Below are 18132 nucleotides of genomic sequence, written 5' to 3'. Positions count from 1 at the left end.
CTTGAGCTCTTGGTGAGTCTGTGCCGAGTAAGGCCAAATCAGTAAACACTCTGTGGGAAGATGTGGGCGTCGACGTGCGGAGAAATGACGAGTTCTGCTGCTGGCGAGGGCTCGGGGGATAAGTCTGAAACGACGACCCTATGCATGTCTCGTTCACTCTCTTATCAAGTGTAACATAACCGCCGTGTCTAACACATTTACCAACACGCCCGCTTAGAGGCATACTCATTTGTTAGGCAGGCAGAAACAAATGGATAGGCAGAGTATTTATAACCAGGTGCAAAAAGCTCGGAACCTTTTAAGAATATAGACTATTATGGATATACGGAAAGATCGTACCACCGTACAAAAGAGACAACGCTGCAACCTAGTATCTGACGCGTATCGCCACAAGTATAAAGACGTCTCGTCACAGAGGAGTGAGCCTGACGTAGATCTGTTGGGGCATGCGGAATAGTCTCTGCTGGGATTCCATACTGTCCAGGCCTTTGGGGACCTGCTCGAACTTGAAGTTCAACACCAGCAGCACCAGATTGACCCGGAACTCCATCAATGCAAGATTCCGACCTGTGTGCACTCGCAGTCAAGATTAGTCAAAATGGGACTATTCTCAAATCTCGGCTACCGCCGTGAATAGTCGTAGCGATAGTGCGAGGGCAGCGGAAAAGAAGAGGAGGAGCATCCACGTACCATAACACATCCGAGGCCCGGCGGAGAATGCCAGCCGGGGGAACTTGCGCGGGTTGAACGACCCGTCCTCATTGAGCCACCGCTCGGGCGCGAACTCGTCCATGCCGCTCGGGTCCCAGTATGACTCGAAGTTATCCTTGGAGCCGCGCGAGGTGTCGGTGCGGAGCCCCTCGGGGATATCGAGCGGCTTCGTGCCGATGTAGGGATTAAGGAATACGGTGACGCCCTTGGGGATTCGGTAGCCCAGGCACTGCGTGTCGGTCGCCGTCATGCGCACGAGCCGGGGCGACGTGTTGGCATACCGGATCGACTCCTCCATGAAGGCCTCGAGGTACGGGATCGAGGTGTAGAGGATCGACTTGACCGAGGGCTGCTCTCCCTTCGAGACGCGCTCGGGGAAGGCGGCTTGGAGGACTTGGCGCAGTTTCTCTTGTTTGTTCGGGTTGGCCATGAGAAACTTGACGGACCAGGAAAGCAGGACCGCTTTGGTTTCGTGACCCTGTTATAACAGATATTAGCCTTTTTGTCCCTTGACTCAAGCGGTCAGACGATCCGTGCGGCACTTACAGCAACCAGGATCATAAACAGTTCATCGTGGATCTCCTTCTGAGCCAGCTTGGAGAATCTAGCGTCCAGTGACTCCCCGCGGCGCAACCGGGCAAGAAGCTGGCGACGCACTCCAGTCACCACCGCCGAATCTTCGTCAAGGTCCTTGAGTTGCTCTGGGGAGAGCCGCGCCAACCTGGCGCGGGCGGCTTCGATGTGACCATCAATCGTGCTTTCCTTCTGGGCGAGTCGCTGCTTGTGGAGGGGCTGCTGCCGGAGGTACCAGAGGGTCCAGGGCGGGAAGATTGATTTGAGGGACTTGGCGATGGTGCTGATGAAGAACGACACGTCGGAGCACATCTCCGGTTTCTGTATGGTGGGCAGCTCCGCCACCGAGTCAATGGAGGCGGGCTGTTGGATCGTCTTGCCGCGCGTCGCCCGGACGACCTCGGCGCGCGCGTCCTCGATGGCGGAGCCGGGCGTCCCGAACACAACGTCGCAGATGAGCTCGAACGCCGCGACGTCGAAGTTGTCAAAGCAGGCGAACGGCCGACCGGCGGCGAGCTCGGTCTGCGCCCGAAACAGCTCGACGACGCCGAGGGCGTAGTGGTACATCTTGGGCTCCGCGACGCGGCGCAGGAAGGGGATGCCCGTGACGCCCTCCCAGAACTTGCGCTGCTCCTTGAAGGCCGGGCCCGTCAGCTTGACGAGGCTGCAGTGCGGCAGCAGGGCGCGGTAGGCGTCCTGGGTCCGGGGCGCGCGGTCGAACTCGTGGGTGCGGTGGCTCAGGATGTCTTTCACCTCGCGCACGTCGTCGATGATGACGGTGGGCTTGGAGCCGGGCGCGAGGAACATCTGGCTCACGGGCGAATCGAGGTCCCGGCCCTGCTTGAAGATGTACTTATTTGGGTCGCCGGTCCGTTTGAAGGCCTCCATCAAGCCCGTCGCGTCTCCCCACAAGCTCCTGGCCGAGGCGGCATTGTACGGAATGCCTGGGAGCGGTCTTGGATAGACCCTCCTGACAGCATAAAGCAGCACAAAGACCAACAGACCTACGGCCGCCAAGGGAAGCGGTTCGAACATGACAGACATCTTTGCTCACAGTAGCATATAATCGAATGGGAGGGAAACTGTTGCCAAACGCAATGTCTAATCACGACTACATTGGCTACTCGAATTGCATCGAAGTAAGAGGCAGGGCTGCTGACGACTTCTAGTCGCCTTGGGGGAATGGCGGATGTTTCCTAAAGGGGATATGACACGAAACGGGTGCATTCCGCCACCTCCGTCCAACAGGCCCTGTTGGGTCATCAATAACAGGCCAAGCCCGCAATGCCGCAGGAGCCTATCAAATGAGGCGTCTCGTTGGGAAATAGACACGATGCATCAGACCATCGATAAACGTATAGCGATTATTGCTAGCTGTTGTGTTGCAGCTTTCTTTCGTCTTCTTGCACGACACATTCGTAGTCGGATTCAGGGTCAAGATGGACTACGCCAAGCTCGGCAGCTTCGAGCTCCCGCGCAGCTCCGCCGGGGGCGCCATCGCCCTCCTACTCGGCGCATATTTGCATTACTGGTTCTTCAAGGTCATCTACCGCCTCTACTTCCACCCGCTAGCCAGCTTCCCCGGCCCGAAACTTGCGGGCGCGACGTATCTGTACGAGGCCTACTACGACCTCTACCCGCACAAGCTCCGCTACCTGTGGCAGATTGAAAAGCTTCACCAGCAGTACGGCCCCATCGTGCGCATCAACCCGGCGCACCTGCACATCCACGACCCGGACTTCCTGGACGCCATCTACAGCAGCGGCAACCGCCACAAGCGTAACCGAGACGCCTGGTTCTACCGCTCCGAGAAGAATGGGCCCCTGGGATGGTCCCTGTTCCAGACGGTCGACCACGACGTGCACCGCCTGCGCCGCGCGGCCTTGAGCCCCTTCTTCAGCAAGCGCAACATACATGCCCTCGAGGGCCTCGTCCGCGGCAAGATCGATGAGCTGATCGAGAGATTCGACGCCGCCCATCGCACGGGCGAGGTGGTGCCTCTGCTGCACGCCACGGGCGCCCTGACTATGGACATTATCTCCGTCTACGCGTACGGAAAGGACGTCCACAAGCTGCAGCAGCCGGACTGGGCCGGCGAGGAGCTCGAGTCCTACAGCAAGCTGAGCCAGCTGGGGCCGTTCGGCCGGCACTTTGCCTGGGTGTCCAAGATGGTGCTGGTGATGCTGCCCATGAGCATGGTGGAGAGGATCAGCCCGGCGGCGGCGCTGATCCCCAGGAATCGGGCGTTTTTCAAGGGCTTGATCCAGGATGCGCTCGCGGATGAAGGCTCCGCTGGGAAAGAGAAAGCCTCGCACCGGACCATCTTCCAAGACATTGTCCAGAGCAATTTGCCCGCTAGCGAGAAGGCGCCCGCTCGCCTCTCGGCAGAAGCAAATCTACTCCAGATTGCGGGTACGGAGACGACTGCCAGGACGCTCGCTGTGCTCATCTTTTATCTGGTATACAGCCCGACGGTCTTGGAGCGCCTTCGATCGGAGTTGAAGCTGTATACGGAGCCCGGCATAGACATGCATCTTGCTGATCTGGAAGCTCTACCTTACTTCGTGAGTTTACCGTACGCGACCCTTACGCCAACTCTGTACTGATCCTGATTACAGTCCGCTGTCATAACTGAAGGCATCCGAATATGTCATGTTGTCTCTAGCCGAATGCCTAGATATGCCCCGGATGAAGAAATCAAATATGGGAAATGGGTTATCCCCGCAGGTGTAAGTCTACCCACACATATATATGTTACGAAGACATACAATATGAAGCCTAGGCCAGCTTACTCGTGCGTGCAAATTCGATTTAGACACCCGTCTCGCAGTCCCACTACCTGCACCATACCAATCCCCGAATATTTCCGGAACCTCACGAATTCAAGCCGCAGCGTTGGCTTGATGATTCTGATCTGAAGACCAAGTATTTCATGGGTTTTGGTCGCGGGACTAGGATCTGCCTAGGGATAAAGTGAGTTCCCAACCAAGTCCCATCAACAGCTCTGATGCCATCTGCCCCCTGACTGACAAGTGGATCAGTCTCGTGTATGCCGAGCTCTTTCTAACGGTGGCCCGTGTCATGACTCGCTTCGATATAGAGCTGTTCGAGACGGTCAAGTCGAGGGACGTGGACGTCGTTCGGGATTGCATCATTGGGCTACCAAGTCCGGAAAGCCCCGGCATCCGGGTGAAGATAGTAAGAGATAGACTGGCTGCCGCTTCATAGTATGATGCGATCTGGGCCGAGGGTGGGTATCATTCTGGGGCTCACTGAGTCAAAGCTGGCATGCACTTAAAGGGAAGGAAGTTCATGTGATGACTCCTTTCAGGGCACCAACCATATTCGTGTAGTCTTTCAAAATGTCAAAGTACATAACAAAGATGCATATACCAAAACAAGGAGGCATTGAATTTTACTTGATGGACTCCTTTATGGGGGTAATAGTTAGCGGGTATCGCTTGGTAATGGGAATAACTGGATAATAGAGAGGTTGTAGCATAAAGGACAATGATTAGATCCTTAACGTCAAGTCATAAACCGTGCCGAACGTTCTATAGCCAGTGTCCAAAGTCGATTTTGGTATCCAAGTTCTCGTACCCAGCAACGTTCGGTAACTAGCCAAAAGTGAGAAACAACCTGGTTCTGAAGTTGTCCAGTAGTCCGGTTAAGGCACGTTATATGTCATTCTTCCTCTCATTGATCTCGACATAACTAGTCTCCTTAAGCTCAGTAGCGGTAACATTCTTTGGCAATATAGTGTAGATACTGGCAAACACATCCAGGGCTCGAACATACTACCATTTCATTGAGTGGAAGGAGGTGTGGCGATATCGACAGTCTTTTTCGAACTGTTGCCAACACCTGAGAAGCTCAACTGCATGACAATGTAAAAAAATGAACTGTATTGTCTCACTGAGCACGGAAGTAGGACGAATTGCATTCTAAGCAAATATTGTCATGCATAGCAACAATGAACACAAAGGGGTGCATATGGATAAAACATCTTTGTGTCCTTTCCAACAGCCCTTGAAGCATGGGAGACAATGGAATTAGGCGCCCGTTTTACATAAAGTGAGTCGCTGTTCCTCGGACAGTTTGGAAAACCGTCTCTTAGTGCGAAAGAAATATCTTGTGTGGTGCGACACAAACACAGCCCCCTTACATACACGCTGGAAAACAGGTTGCAATCAAGATGGCGAGCCACAAACAGCAAGAATCAACCACCGTCGCCCGAGTCCTCCTCAACTTTACGTGCGGCCACTACCGTCTCTGGAAGGTGTCACCCCAAGGCGCGGCGTACCTCCAGTCCATGTACGTCAAGAAGGGCGCCACCGTCGAGGAGGGCATCATCCTCACAGACCAGCAGCCGTGCTATGCCTGCCGCTGGCCCGAGACCCTGAAGCGTTTCTACCTTCTACCAGCATGGGGAAATGACGACATGTCTCCAGGTGATGGCGCTGCTGCTGCTGCCACCAGTAGCGATGATCCTACAAAAGCCGAAGCCGAGATGAGGAGACGGACCAAAGCGACCCGCGCGCTCCGCGCCCATATGGCAACGGCCATCATCGCCCTCTTCATCCAGCACCCGCTCCTGCACGAGCAGCAGCTGGCCATGCTCTCGTGCCTCTGGGACCGCGCCTGCGTCGAGCTGGGCAAGAAGATCGACTTCGACTTTGGGCGGCTGGCCGACGACGTCTACGAGGTCATCATCGACCTGACGGACGCCGCCGAGGGCGACGGCGACAGTGAGGTCGCAGCGTTCCTGAACGCGGGGCAAACCCTGGACGCCGGGAAGCTGGTCGCCAAGATCGAGATGGACTTGGCGACGCCCGGAGCTCCCGGGGAGCGGACGCCCGTGCCGAAGACGGGGCCGGATTCGCGCGGCGTGGAGGGGATGATTTACCGCGGCCAGATGTTTGAGAAGAAGGCTGCCTTGCCCGATAGGACGCCGTCTCCGCAACGGCCGGAGAAGGAGAACGACAAAAAGGAGGCGCCACGTAGGGGCATATTGGCAAGGTTGTTCGCCAAAATGAAGAAATAGGTCAGTTATACTGTGTAGCCTTTGTGTCCAGGTGCTGCTACAAATTCATTCTACTTACGCAAGTCTCGATGTGATCTTTATTTTATGAGGCCCAAATCGTATTCCAGAACGATACATGTAGCTTAGCAGGGTAAATATAAACCAGACTCGTTTCGGATTACTTAGGCATGAAGGAGACGCCTGATTCAGTGACTTGCTATCACATCAGATGAACGTCGGAGGCTCGTTGGATTGCCTCTCACTGTGAGTGTGCGACCTACACACAAATATTTCGGTATACCACAGGATCCGTGTACAATGATAGACAGAACAGGTCATATTCCCTCCATACTACTCGTGTTCTGTTACCCTTTGGACACAGCGTGGAATTACTCCGATATACTGCGGCATTTTCGAGTTCAAGCGGGATCGAGCAGATTAGGGACAGTTGACATCTAAGGAGATTTGCTGAGAGGCAAACGGCAGGCTACTATTGATGCGACTTTGTGAAGGTTGTGAGCAAGCCTCGCCATATCGGTACCGCCACAAGGTTAACCAGCGTGAAGGTGTACAGTTACAGTAGGAATGTAGGTGTTGTTATTCCTGCGGATTGGCGGTTCTCGTTTCTTGAGAAGTCAATCAATTCCCCAGCGTTTTGCGATATGGAATGGAGCATTCCAACCTCGAGGCCCAGAGTGAAACAATTGGGTTCCGGTGACGCTATGACATGGCGACATCGTCTCAACCAACTGGCAAGACACGTATGATTTGTGGAGGGGCATGGGGTCAACGGGGATTGGGCCAGTCAAGTGAGAAAAACGGTTGCGCCGTTGCCCGGCCTTGCTCAGGTTTGTCTCGGCGATCATCTGCCAGAGCGTATCCAGCTAAGCGAAAGAGACACGACAAGAAGCGGGAAAGAAGGAGAGAGACTCCAAGAACACCGTACGGTCAGTCATCGCTAATTCAAGGCATTGAGAACAGGGGCATAATTAAGGATAATTAGTTTGTAATTTTTTTAGCCAGAGAATGAGTAGACTGGCGTTTCGTATTTCGTTAAGTCGTAAATATACAAGGAAATATCACATGTAGATAGCACCTTTCTCGCCAAAGCTCTTCTTGCCATTGCACAGGCAGCACGTACGTCGGTGGTTCTTCATCTTGTCGTCATTGCCAGCAGCAGTAGCAGTTTCGTCGTCATCGATGCGCTCCGACTTGAGATCGAACCAAGCCGACGTGAACAGGACGGCCGAGAGCAGGAAGACGAGCAGACACAGCCACTGCGACGCGACGAGCGAGATGGACCACCGACTGCGTTCGGCGCCGAGGACCTGGTGTAGGCTCGCGGGCAGCTCGAGGGCCAGGTTCCACCGGAGGCCCGCGAGGTCGGGTGTCCTGTCGGCGATGGGAAGGTGGTTGACGAGGGTGACGAAGACGAAGGCCGAGAAGGAAATGAGGCAGTTGGCCGACAGGACGGTCAGCAGCAGCGAGCGCAATCGTAATTTGGTCTATGCGCCACGAAAGCCTTGTCAGCATGAGGAAGCTATACGCAGCTTGCGTAATTGCACTAATAGCAAACGCTTAGGCATAATAATACATACGCTAATAATGCCCTTGTGTAATATATAGAAGAGAAGAAGCTCGGTGACAACGGAGACGGTAAGACTGAAGCTCGATGTCGCAATTAGAATCTTCTCGCTCGTGGTGTACAGCGGCACAAATTTGGCTGCAGTGGTGGAGAGCCCCATTTTGGCGGGATGTTTGCAGAAATTCGCGGGCTGATTTTCCCTGACAGCAAAAGTGGGCGAGCGACCGGCAAGTTGGGGAGTGTCCTGTCCGTCGGGTCGAGAGGGCTGTTACTCTGGCGATGTCTGTAACACCAATCGGGTATACCAGATTGGGAAGCAAGGTAATTGAGCCAAGTGGCGATAAACCGAAAAAAAAATGTTGGTCTTGTATTTTAATTGAGGACGACGAACAGGATGAGATAGATAGAAATAAGGAAGATAGAGGGCGAGCAAGCGTCGGAGGCGAGCAGCTGAAGGGAGTAAAAAGGAAAGATGTCCGTCATATGTAAGTCAATGGAGGGTCAGGTCGCCGAAGAGGGCCAGGGTGGGACGGTGGGACGGTGGGCTGGCTGGCTGGGTGGAGGAGGGGCCCATAGGACTCAAATACGTGCATGCATGTTGATGCATGCACATGCAGCATTGCCTGCTGGCACGGCATCGGCAGGCCCAATACAGCATTTTGTAGCAATGATGACAGCTTGGGTGCTGGCCCGCTGCAGCCTGGCCTGCTTCCTCCGGGTAAAGTGCCGCCGCCAATGCAGCATACAGTGCAGCACCATTGTTGTCATTGGCGCTTGAACTAGGCCTTTCAGTTTTGTAATTTTGCAGCAAATCCCATGTGGATCAGAGGCAGGAAGCTAGAGTAAGAAAGTGGGCGACTGCGCACCCTTTTTTCCGGGGTAAGTTGCTAGGTTAACTTTGGGTGCAAAGGATGGAATGACAACGGCTGAGGAAGGCTGATCTTCGCGGGACCCCAGAGCGACAGGGTCGTTCCCTTGACCCTGTAGGATTCCTTACCCAGCCAAGCCAGGGTGGATTAGGTTGGCATCTGGGTAATGACGGAATAAACGGCATCCTCTGGGCCTGTCGTCGCCGCAATGGCTGAGGAGCCGATGCACGCAGTCAATAGCAAAAGTATGCTGGCAGTTCTTTTTGCGTTCTGGCGTCCATCCAATCAACCATCCCATGTTTCTTTCCATCCATCATCTCATGTTCTTCAACTTTCTTTCCAGCTCAGCCCTCGGGGGGCAGCCCAGAAGGTGCACGCCGCCGACCGAACCTACGTTAAGACCCTATCTGGAGTGCTGCTGCTGGACCAACCCGTTCATGCCAAGCATGCAGCCAAAGCAGTGCGGGGGTGGGACAGGCACGAGGCACACACTGCACAGGTGGCCCAACCCCACTGGCTAGAACAGACTTCCCACAATCGACCGCATAATTACCACGTTTATCCATCACCCGGGCGGAAAACCACTTGGGAGGGAAACTAACCACTGCAGGACCACCAGACGATGCCCGAGCTGCAGCTATGCAAGTGGTGACCCGAGGTATGGGCGGCGGCGGCATTGCCCTTTTGGAGAAAGCTTCTTCGTGTTCAGCCAGATCGTGACCACGCTACCCGCCGTAGCGCGTCCGGCACCACGAAACCCGAGAGACTTGTTCAGGAACCGAATGCTTGTTGCACAGGGAATAGAGAATAAGAGAAAAGGCCTACATAGCCTCGACAGATGCACGATCACCGGGTCGACAAGCGCCGAGCCATTGATTGATCTTGTTAGTGGCCAGCAATTTCACGGCGGTCACAGCGAACCTCGCGTGCGAATAATGCAGGTGTCGATTGACGTTCTCGGCCTGTTGCGAGGAGAAGCCTGAGCTTTTCAGCCGTGTCCACATAGCACAGTCCCCTAGAAACGCCATGGAAGCAAGGCCTCGGCTTTACGCCTCGAAGCTTTTGAGAAAATGAGGAGGGCTTGGTCTTTCATTGCGGTCTGCCTACGCTACTATGGCGCACCGTTCCTCATATCTCGCGCCACAGCCGCCCGATTCCCTCTTCTACCTATCACCTGCCTAACCTAGGTGTTGATAGGAACCGAGCTCGAGTACCTAGGCCCGGCTGGCACGAACTTCTCGAGGACCTCATCAATCTGCCTCATCTCGTCCTCCGTCAGCTCAACCAGCGTCGCGTTCTCCACCACTCGCTCCGGCGCCGACGAGCCCGGGATCGGCACGACGACGGCCCCCTCTGGCATCGCCTGCTTCAACGAGGACGAGAATCGGGGCAGGGCGCGCGTCCAGTTGATGGCCAGCTGCGCCGGCGTGCACCCTTTTGCAGAGGCGATGTCCTTGACGCGCCGCACCAGCTCCAGGTTGGTCTCGAAGTGCTCCTTGGCGAACCGCGGCGACATGCGCACCATCGGGTTCGTCTCGGCCGCCTTCTCCACGTCGGCCCAGGACTGGTACTGGCCCGTCAGCAGGCCGCGGCCGACGGGCGAGTACGCGACGATGGAGATGCCGTACTGGGCGCAGGCGGCGGCGATGCCGTTGGTGAGGATGTCGGTCGACCAGCTGTTTCTTGTGTTAGTCATGATTGGCGAGGTTTCGAAGGGATGCTGGCGGATGAAGTAATATGAGCGCATAGTGCTATGGGACACCTTGCTACCATGGAAGGTATGTGCATCAACCGAAACCATTCCAACTTACAGTGAAAGCTCCACCTCGACCGCGGCAATGGTCGCCACCTTGACCGCCTCATGAATCGTCGCCGCGCTCACCTCGCTCAGCCCGATGCCGCCCACCTTGCCCGTCTTGACGTACTCCTCCTCAATGACCCCCAGCGTAAGCTCGAGCGGGACCTTGGGATCGCGCCGCGCGCACTGGAAGATGTCGATCTTGGTCTTGCGGCCTTGGAGCTGGGCCAGGCACCCGTTGATGCTGCGGCGGACCCCCTCGGGGCTGCCGTCGGCCGACATGGTGGCGTGCGAGAAGCAGCCTTTCACGGACAGGACGATCTTGTCGGCGGTGCCCTCGGGGCGCGCGGCCAGGTACTTTTCCAGGAGCACGAGGGAGTTGTTGTCGGGCGGGCCGTAGAACTCGCCGCCGTTCCAGAAGTTGCAGCCGCTTTCGAGGGCGGCGTCGAGGGCTTCGAAGGCCTGGTCGGGTTTCACGAAGAGGCCCATCATGCCGTAGCCGATGGGGCCGATTTCTTTGCCGGCGATTTGGGGCATATTGTCGGAGTCTATGCTGTTATATGTATATGTGTCTTTGAATTTGAGTGAGCCCCGTGAGGAGTCAGAATAACAAGTAGTAGTAGAGAGTTACACGCATGCGGCTCGTATATTCAATCGTTTGAATCCAATAATGTCGAATTTCGAGCGTTGAGGCAGGTGGCCAGCATCATGCCTTTTATAGGACGCGCCGTTGACGCTTGTGGCTTTCACCTCATGCGAATCCGATCAGTCATACATCCACTCTTCCAGAAGACACTGTCCTTCACATAGCCATAGCCGTAAATTACCGTACATATGATACTATTACAGACTCAATTGAGACCATAGTACAGGGAGTTGTTAGCTCGCTCGTTCGCGATGCGTCTGTCCGGACTCGGCCGCACCCTATCTCCGTCAGTTGTCCGTTGTGGAGGTTTGGCCGTGCGTGTCGGCAAGCCAAGCCAACAACCTCTTGCATGTCATGTCCCTTCCCCACCTTTCGCATTTTTTGGCCCGGACTTAAGCATGATCAAATCCACGACCTAACCTACCTAATTCGGTGCAAGGTGGTCGTAGGATGATAAGCTGGACATCACGGAACTTGATTGGACGAAACAGAAAGCAGAGACGTGCATGGCATTAACCAGCAATCAGACATTGCAGTATTTGATGTGCAGTCCGAAAGCCGAGTTCCATGCCTGGTTGAAAAGAAATCCTTCAAGCGGACCAATATCATCACCGAAACCCGTCGCTCGATCATTCTTGAGAAGCTGTTGAAGCAAATCAGAGCAACACAAGATCGGATCCTATTATACACCGAGCGCGTCCGAGGGTCGCGGGGCCCCTCAAGAATCCCCGCCTAACCCCCCCATAAGAAGGGAAGAGCGGCATTCGACGGACCGGCTTACATGAATTGCTGGCTGTCCGCGAACACCTCCGAGCCATAAATCAAACCCCATTCCTCAAGCGTCGCGATGGGCAGACCCCGCGACTGAGAACAGGCAGAATTGAAACGGAACGACCATATCGACAGATCATCAATGTCATGGAAGTTGGGGCGTTGCGTAGCAGGAAGCTCCGGTACCAGTGACGGTGTGCCCCCTTCAACACCCAATACAAGCTGAAGTTCAAGGTCCAAGTCTAGTAGGTACTCTGACATTAAAACCACGTATTGTGTGAATGCCACCTACACGCATACTTCGGCAGCCATGCTGTCCGTCTGTCTGTCTACTACTCCAGAATACCAGTTTCGAAAACCTTGTGGGAATCTTATTGTATGTATCATCGATCAAAAAGCCCGCCGTCCTCCTCTATCTCGTGTAGTGTAGTGTAGTTGCACCCCTCTCTCTCTCGCCTCGCAGATCGCAAAACGTCGAGGCGCTCAACCGGCTTGTCAGGCGCTATCCCTCCGCCTCATGAAAATCTGCACCAGCCCCCGCATCCTCTCCTCGCTAGCCTTGCGCTGCTTCTCCGTCGGCGTCGAACCACTCTCGGTGCCGTGCCTACAGATGGCCGTCGCCAGAATCTCCGCCACCTTCTTCTCCCACGCGAGCCGGCGCTGCACGTTGCGCTCGTCGACGCCCTCGATGCTGCCGCTCGGCGCCCGACCGGCGCTGCTCGTCGTCCGCCGCAGCACGCCGAGGCCGCGGACACTGCTGGCCCGCTTCATCCGCAGGTTGTCCGAATCGAGCGCGGCGAGCTCCTCGCGCGTCAGCGGCACTATCTCTGACGCCACGCGCGAGATTATCGCCGTGATGAAGACGAAGGAGATGTTGTGGTAGGGCGCCGTGGCCAGGATGTCGAGGATGGCCGTCTTGTCGTCCTCCACATCCTTGCCGGGTTTGGCCATGGTGGCGGGCGAGAGGAACGGCAGGGCCGCTTCGATCTGCGAGAACAGCAGTCCGGAGATGATGCCGTCTGACAGAGAACGCAAAAATAGGACGAAGACCTGCGCCGTGAGTTCGAGGCGCTTCAGCGCCGGCAGGCTTGGGGGTAGAGCATCCAGGAGCTGAGCCGGGTGATCGGTGTCCAGAGCTTTGATTAGGGCGGCTAGAGAGCGTTGGTCCTCCGCGACTTGTTCGTCATACTCTCCTGACGACGGCGGCACCGGGAATTGCGTCGTGAAAGGCCACCCAGCTGTATCGCGTGGGATCTTGGCGGCCTCGTCCTCTAATATGTTCTCGTCCGCAACGCAGCGCTCCGTGAGCGTCTCAATAGCCTCTGTTAACTTGAACAACTCGGGTGGAGACGATGTATGCACATCGGCACTTTGAGGGATGCGACTGCCGCTCTGAGAAGTGTCAGACTTGATACCGTCATCTTGTAGCTTCTTGACGAAACCACGGAGTCCACCAGACTTAGGTGGAACGCGAATAAGCTCATCAATGCTGCGACCAAAACACGATGGCAGCCAATTGGCATGGATCGGGATGAAGTGGTCTTTGCCGTTCTCCACACGGAGGACTATGACATCCTCAAGGGATGATATGCCTCCATTTAGTTGATGGAGATGGGATAAATCCGTGACAGAGAGGTCGATGACCGCCGAGACGGTCTCTCCAGGCTCCAGGGTCATCGTCTTCTCGCCATTTACCATCTTGACCATCGAGGAAGGCTGTATGTCAATGTGTAGCCACTCGAGCGGCGCAGTGCCATGCTTCTCACCTCGAGCCTCACCCGAAATGCCCAGTTTCGCAACGAAGCAGAAAGTCGCAGGTACGCGGCCGGTATTGGCCACAGTGACAGACCGCTCCTTGTAATCTAAGAAGTTGATATCCCCAAAATGTATTCCTCCACTTCCGTCGGTCACATCTTGTTCGTCGGCCGCTCCCTTCTCAACGACGATAGTGACACCTGGCCTTCCTTCATTCTCAGCGCGATCGAGCTCCTTAGCTACCTCGGCGTGCACCTTTGCCTTCAGCTCCGGAACCACAGCGTCATAGTCGAGCGTAAACAGAGCCACTATGGGTTTGTGGTCACTGCTCGTTACACGTTGATGCGTCGTGTATACATCAAGCTTGATTCCATCCTTGTAACCGTCCTTCGTGACAACAGTCTCCGTATCGCCTGCTTCAGGGGCATCGTCGTCTTCGTCGTATTCATCATAGTCGTAAATCTTAGTGCTGCTGGTTTCAGTGGCGGCGTCCTTGGCCGGGTCGTAATCAAAGAGTACAGATTCGTCGTCTGCGGCATGATCAATCCCGCGCTGCTTCATATCCTCGTCTTTCTTCTTTGCTTCAACTTCGTCTATAAGCTTCTGGTGATGTTGTTCAATGTCCTTTCGGGTCCTGTAGAGTATCCTGTCGCACCAACTGGGGGCTCGGCGCTTCTCCGATGAATCGAAGAGCCCTACCGTGCCCACGTCATACTTATAACTAGGAAGAAATGTTATGGCGCCTTCTCTCCATCCTTCATGAAAAGCTTTGCGGGCTTTTATGGTGCGACTAAGCTGATCATGGGGTAGTAAAGAGTCGATAGTCGCCTGAACCGATGCCGGATCATCATGCGGGTCGGGTAAGAAGTCATCGGGGTCAGGAAGGTCGGTAGTTCCATCGTCGTCGTCGAGCTTGTCAAAACTGGTCTCTCGCATCATTGCTGGAGTATCGGTGCTATTCCGCCGATCGTCATCGGATTGCATTATGATAACGCCATCCTCTCCATCGAGCTTCGGTTTGGTGTTATGCTTGCTCAAGTCGTATTCTCCCCGCGTGTGGAGCATTAGTAGTCGCCGTATGTCATCACCGGGAAGCCCATCTAAGCGGTAGTTGAGGTCGCCAAACCAGAAACCAAAGTCCTCGTCGCCAAGCTTTTCACCCTCGTCTTCGAGAACTCCCCCATGGTTCAAAGGAGCGAACTGGGTCTGGGCCATAATCCGGCCGTAGTCCCAACAACGCCTGTCCAGGTTCGTTTGGTCGTGGCCAGAAGCTAAGTGACAGTTGGTGAAGACCATGCGAGTGGTCTCACCCAGCATTATGCGCGACGAGACACCTCCCTTGTTTCCCATGTAACCAAGCAACCCCGTACCCACGGAGACGGTAGAAACGTTGGTGATAGTATCTGCGACCTCGGGCGACGCATAGATGAGCAGAAGCAGGCCCGAAAGTTGTTGCGAAGTGATCAGCTTGTAGTATGGCGGCATAGCAGCCTCCAGAGCAGCCTGCCACTTGCTCGTAGCTGACGTGTCGGCATATTGAGAGATGGAGTTGAGTGCGATGATCTCCTGGAGACCGAGGACATAAAGACCTATTTCGGCGCCACCCACAAGCCGGACTGAGTCGTCCTCGCCCGCCTGTGACGAACCGCTGGTTTCCGGGGTTTCCGACGCATCGCGTTCCTCGGCGCTTTTACCTCCCCGGTCGTGCAGGTCGAGCTTGGCCATGCTCTTATCCAGGCCCCTCCCGTCGACAAACCAGCCGGCGAGGTCTTTGTCGGTGCCCGGGCATGCTGCAACATTCCATGATCCGACCTTGACACGTATGCGGTGGCGTCGTACGTACTCGTCCTTGCGCGCAAGGAGGGCTCGCGATAGGGAGTAGTGGGTCGTGCCGTTGGCAAGGTCCTGCTCGACCTCGACGGGATCGGACTGCTGGCTCGTCGATGCGCCGTCGGAGGCAGTCATGTCGGCGACTTCAGGCGGTCACGCAAGCGGTGTCGCGCAGAAAATTGAGACAGCGGTCGTGTTGCGCGTCACGAGAAGAGGGGGATATACAAATAGACAGGAAACTATACAGCAACGAATGTAGGGGAAAAAGAGATGTGGCCTCTGTGTTATCTGTCGGTGGCGCGATGCGAAACTACGGCCAGCATCTTGAATCAAATGGCGATCACAAGGGCGCGTGGATTAGAAGGGAAATGAAATCAAATGAGCGAGTGACGTAGGCGGGGCACACCACCACAGCACGGCTGTCAGACGGCTGCGCCTGCTTGAAGCCAGATGGGCTACTGAGTCAAGTACCGTAGAAGCGGTCTGGGTCGTACCTGGCTAGGTAGGTTGGCAAGTTGGGTAGGTCTTCTTCACCACTCATGGGCAATTAATCAAGCAGCAACCTCAAGGAGGACGAAGTGGTAACGCAGCATACAGAGATCCAATCTCGAGGAAGGGAGGCAGATCTTGATAAGGGACCTGCAGGCTGGACCTCATTGATCTCGTCATTTGTCAAGGCGCCATCGAATCTCACATGCTAATCTAGAGGGCCAAGGGCCATTGTTACATGCCGGGCAATTGAATTCGGACGAACTCGCGGGAAATGCCATGGCGTTGGTCGTTGGTGCTGAATGCCTGTAGGCTGTAGCTGGCTGTAGCAGAGCGAGAGCACTGGCAAAAGCATTGGCAAAGGCAAAAGGCACACTGCATTGCATCCCAGCATGCTGCAGGGCAGGTACAGTCGGTACAGTCGATGCAGTCTGATAAGAGAGCAGTCAACCGCCCCAAGGCTTATCAGTGGGCGCTTCTATTGGGCAGCAATGGGCGTGGGCAGGCAGTAATTGCGGGCTTTGCGCGGGCACTTGCTCTCTCAACCGCAAATCAAGGTCCCCCGGAGAAGCGCCAATTGAGCTACTCCAACTGCCTGAAGCTTGATTGTCTGTCAAACTCAGGTGCCAACCAACATCCCACCTCATTCACTGTCGAGTACTGTATTCAAGCACCAAAGCAAAACCACGCACACATTCACACACTTCAATGTTCTCGGTTGCATTGAACACCTAATAGCAACAGCCTTTCCCACTATCAATCAGCCCATTATTAACCATGTCTCGCTCCACGCCGCGCAAGAACCGCGGCCAACAGCAGTCGCAACAGCCCACCCTCTCGCACACGCACTCGCACCATTCCACCACGCCCAACACGAACCAGCAATCGCATCCGCAGAGGTCAGGCCATGGGCACCAACGGACGCGCTCCCAGCATCTCGCCGCCCAAGCAGCCCTGAACAACCAGATCACCTCGGACTACGAGTCCGACACTGCCTCCTACATGGCCTCCCACCCCCGCCGTCCACGGCCATCCTGGCGCAACGAACCAACACCGACCTGAACCTGAGCGTACTGCAGCGCTATCTGCCCTCCATCACGCAAATCAAGTCGCAGGCTGCAAATGCCGTCGTCTACACCTTCAGCGCCGAGCTGAACTCCTGGGACAAGAGCGGCATCGAGGGCACCATGTTCGTGTGCGCCCAGAACGTCGACGCCACCCCTAGGTCCTCCGCCCAGGGTTTTCAGCAAGGCGCTCAGTCCAAGGGTTGTATTTTCGTTCTCAACCGTCGCGGCCTCAACAACATGATCCTGGACCTTAGCGACGTCGAGGCCATCGAGGCGAGCGAGGAGCTGCTCATCTTCAAGCTCAATGGCGAGACGGACGAGGGGATGCCGCGAGTCGTCGGGCTCTGGATCCACGCCGACGAGGAGAGCACGCGCAGCACAAATACACGCACCATTCAGGATATGTGGGATCGCATACGCGAGATGGAGAGCATTATCAATGCTCAGGGTACCGCCAGCGCCGCGCCAGGCCAGGCGGCAGATGATTATGGGCCGGCAATGCAGGCTATTGGCCGCAAAGTCAGCCTCAGTGATTTGTTTGGCAGATGAGGAGCGCCGATTGTTGAAGACGAACAGTTGAGACCAAGAAGCTGGGATGAATGCGATCAGTCCATTCGGCAGCCCAGCCACGATATGCTATGGTAAGCAAACCCCATACTTCTTGCTTCTGGGTATCTCCACTCACTCATTCTCAGTATGTCTGGTGTGCCTGCTCCGAATATCAGTGTGTGCAATTTGTGCACGGCAAGGCCTTTACAAAACGATCCATAGCCATGTCCATGCGATTCGAGACGCCCGTACATGGAAGCTTAGCGGTGGAGGAGCAACATGACTATCTGGCAGTGGTGTGGCTTGGATGGCGGGCCATGAGATTTCGCAGCATCCAGAGGTCGAATGGTTCGTATGCAAGGGATACAAGACTTCTGCTTATGCGGCCCGCTTCCCATGTTCCCTCGATAGGCTCCGCCACCATATTCGTCGCGTGGTTGAGCCAGCTCAAATCTTGATCGACTAT

General features: G+C 55.5%; 7 protein-coding genes across 7 annotated transcripts; 2 read left to right on the top strand and 5 right to left on the bottom strand.

Moving 5' to 3' along the window:
* Positions 1-409: 409 nt before the first annotated feature.
* Positions 410-2328, bottom strand: PG986_004292 (uncharacterized protein; the record flags this gene model as incomplete). The annotated part of the gene is made up of 3 exons (XM_066840514.1): positions 410-567; positions 691-1189; positions 1258-2328. The coding sequence occupies 3 exons, from the start codon at positions 2326-2328 to the stop codon at positions 410-412; spliced, it is 1728 nt and encodes a 575-aa protein (XP_066703141.1).
* A 395-nt stretch (positions 2329-2723) lies between these two features.
* Positions 2724-4512, top strand: PG986_004291 (benzoate 4-monooxygenase cytochrome P450; the record flags this gene model as incomplete). Its single annotated transcript, XM_066840513.1, has 4 exons — positions 2724-3848; positions 3903-4013; positions 4100-4257; positions 4326-4512. The coding sequence occupies 4 exons, from the start codon at positions 2724-2726 to the stop codon at positions 4510-4512; spliced, it is 1581 nt and encodes a 526-aa protein (XP_066703140.1).
* A 1189-nt stretch (positions 4513-5701) lies between these two features.
* On the bottom strand, positions 5702-6294 carry PG986_004290 (uncharacterized protein; the record flags this gene model as incomplete). Its single annotated transcript, XM_066840512.1, has 2 exons — positions 5702-6122; positions 6191-6294. 2 exons carry the CDS (start codon positions 6292-6294, stop codon positions 5702-5704), a joined length of 525 nt encoding a protein of 174 aa, XP_066703139.1.
* Positions 6295-7386: 1092 nt separating this feature from the next.
* On the bottom strand, positions 7387-8052 carry PG986_004289 (uncharacterized protein; the record flags this gene model as incomplete). Its single annotated transcript, XM_066840511.1, has 2 exons — positions 7387-7812; positions 7906-8052. 2 exons carry the CDS (start codon positions 8050-8052, stop codon positions 7387-7389), a joined length of 573 nt encoding a protein of 190 aa, XP_066703138.1.
* A 1892-nt stretch (positions 8053-9944) lies between these two features.
* On the bottom strand, positions 9945-11096 carry PG986_004288 (Aldo/keto reductase; the record flags this gene model as incomplete). Its single annotated transcript, XM_066840510.1, has 2 exons — positions 9945-10437; positions 10573-11096. 2 exons carry the CDS (start codon positions 11094-11096, stop codon positions 9945-9947), a joined length of 1017 nt encoding a protein of 338 aa, XP_066703137.1.
* Positions 11097-12471: 1375 nt separating this feature from the next.
* Positions 12472-15696, bottom strand: PG986_004287 (Endonuclease/exonuclease/phosphatase; the record flags this gene model as incomplete). Its single annotated transcript, XM_066840509.1, has 1 exon — positions 12472-15696. The coding sequence occupies one exon, from the start codon at positions 15694-15696 to the stop codon at positions 12472-12474; it is 3225 nt and encodes a 1074-aa protein (XP_066703136.1).
* A 1131-nt stretch (positions 15697-16827) lies between these two features.
* PG986_004286 (uncharacterized protein) lies at positions 16828-17666 on the top strand (the record flags this gene model as incomplete). Its single annotated transcript, XM_066840508.1, has 2 exons — positions 16828-16949; positions 17003-17666. 2 exons carry the CDS (start codon positions 16828-16830, stop codon positions 17664-17666), a joined length of 786 nt encoding a protein of 261 aa, XP_066703135.1.
* Positions 17667-18132: the final 466 nt, after the last annotated feature.

Source organism: Apiospora aurea (genome assembly GCF_038362705.1).
Source record: "Apiospora aurea strain CBS 24483 chromosome Unknown utg000003l_segment0_segment0, whole genome shotgun sequence".
NCBI lineage: Eukaryota > Fungi > Ascomycota > Sordariomycetes > Amphisphaeriales > Apiosporaceae > Apiospora > Apiospora aurea.
This window is presented reverse-complemented; position numbering and strand designations above follow the sequence as displayed.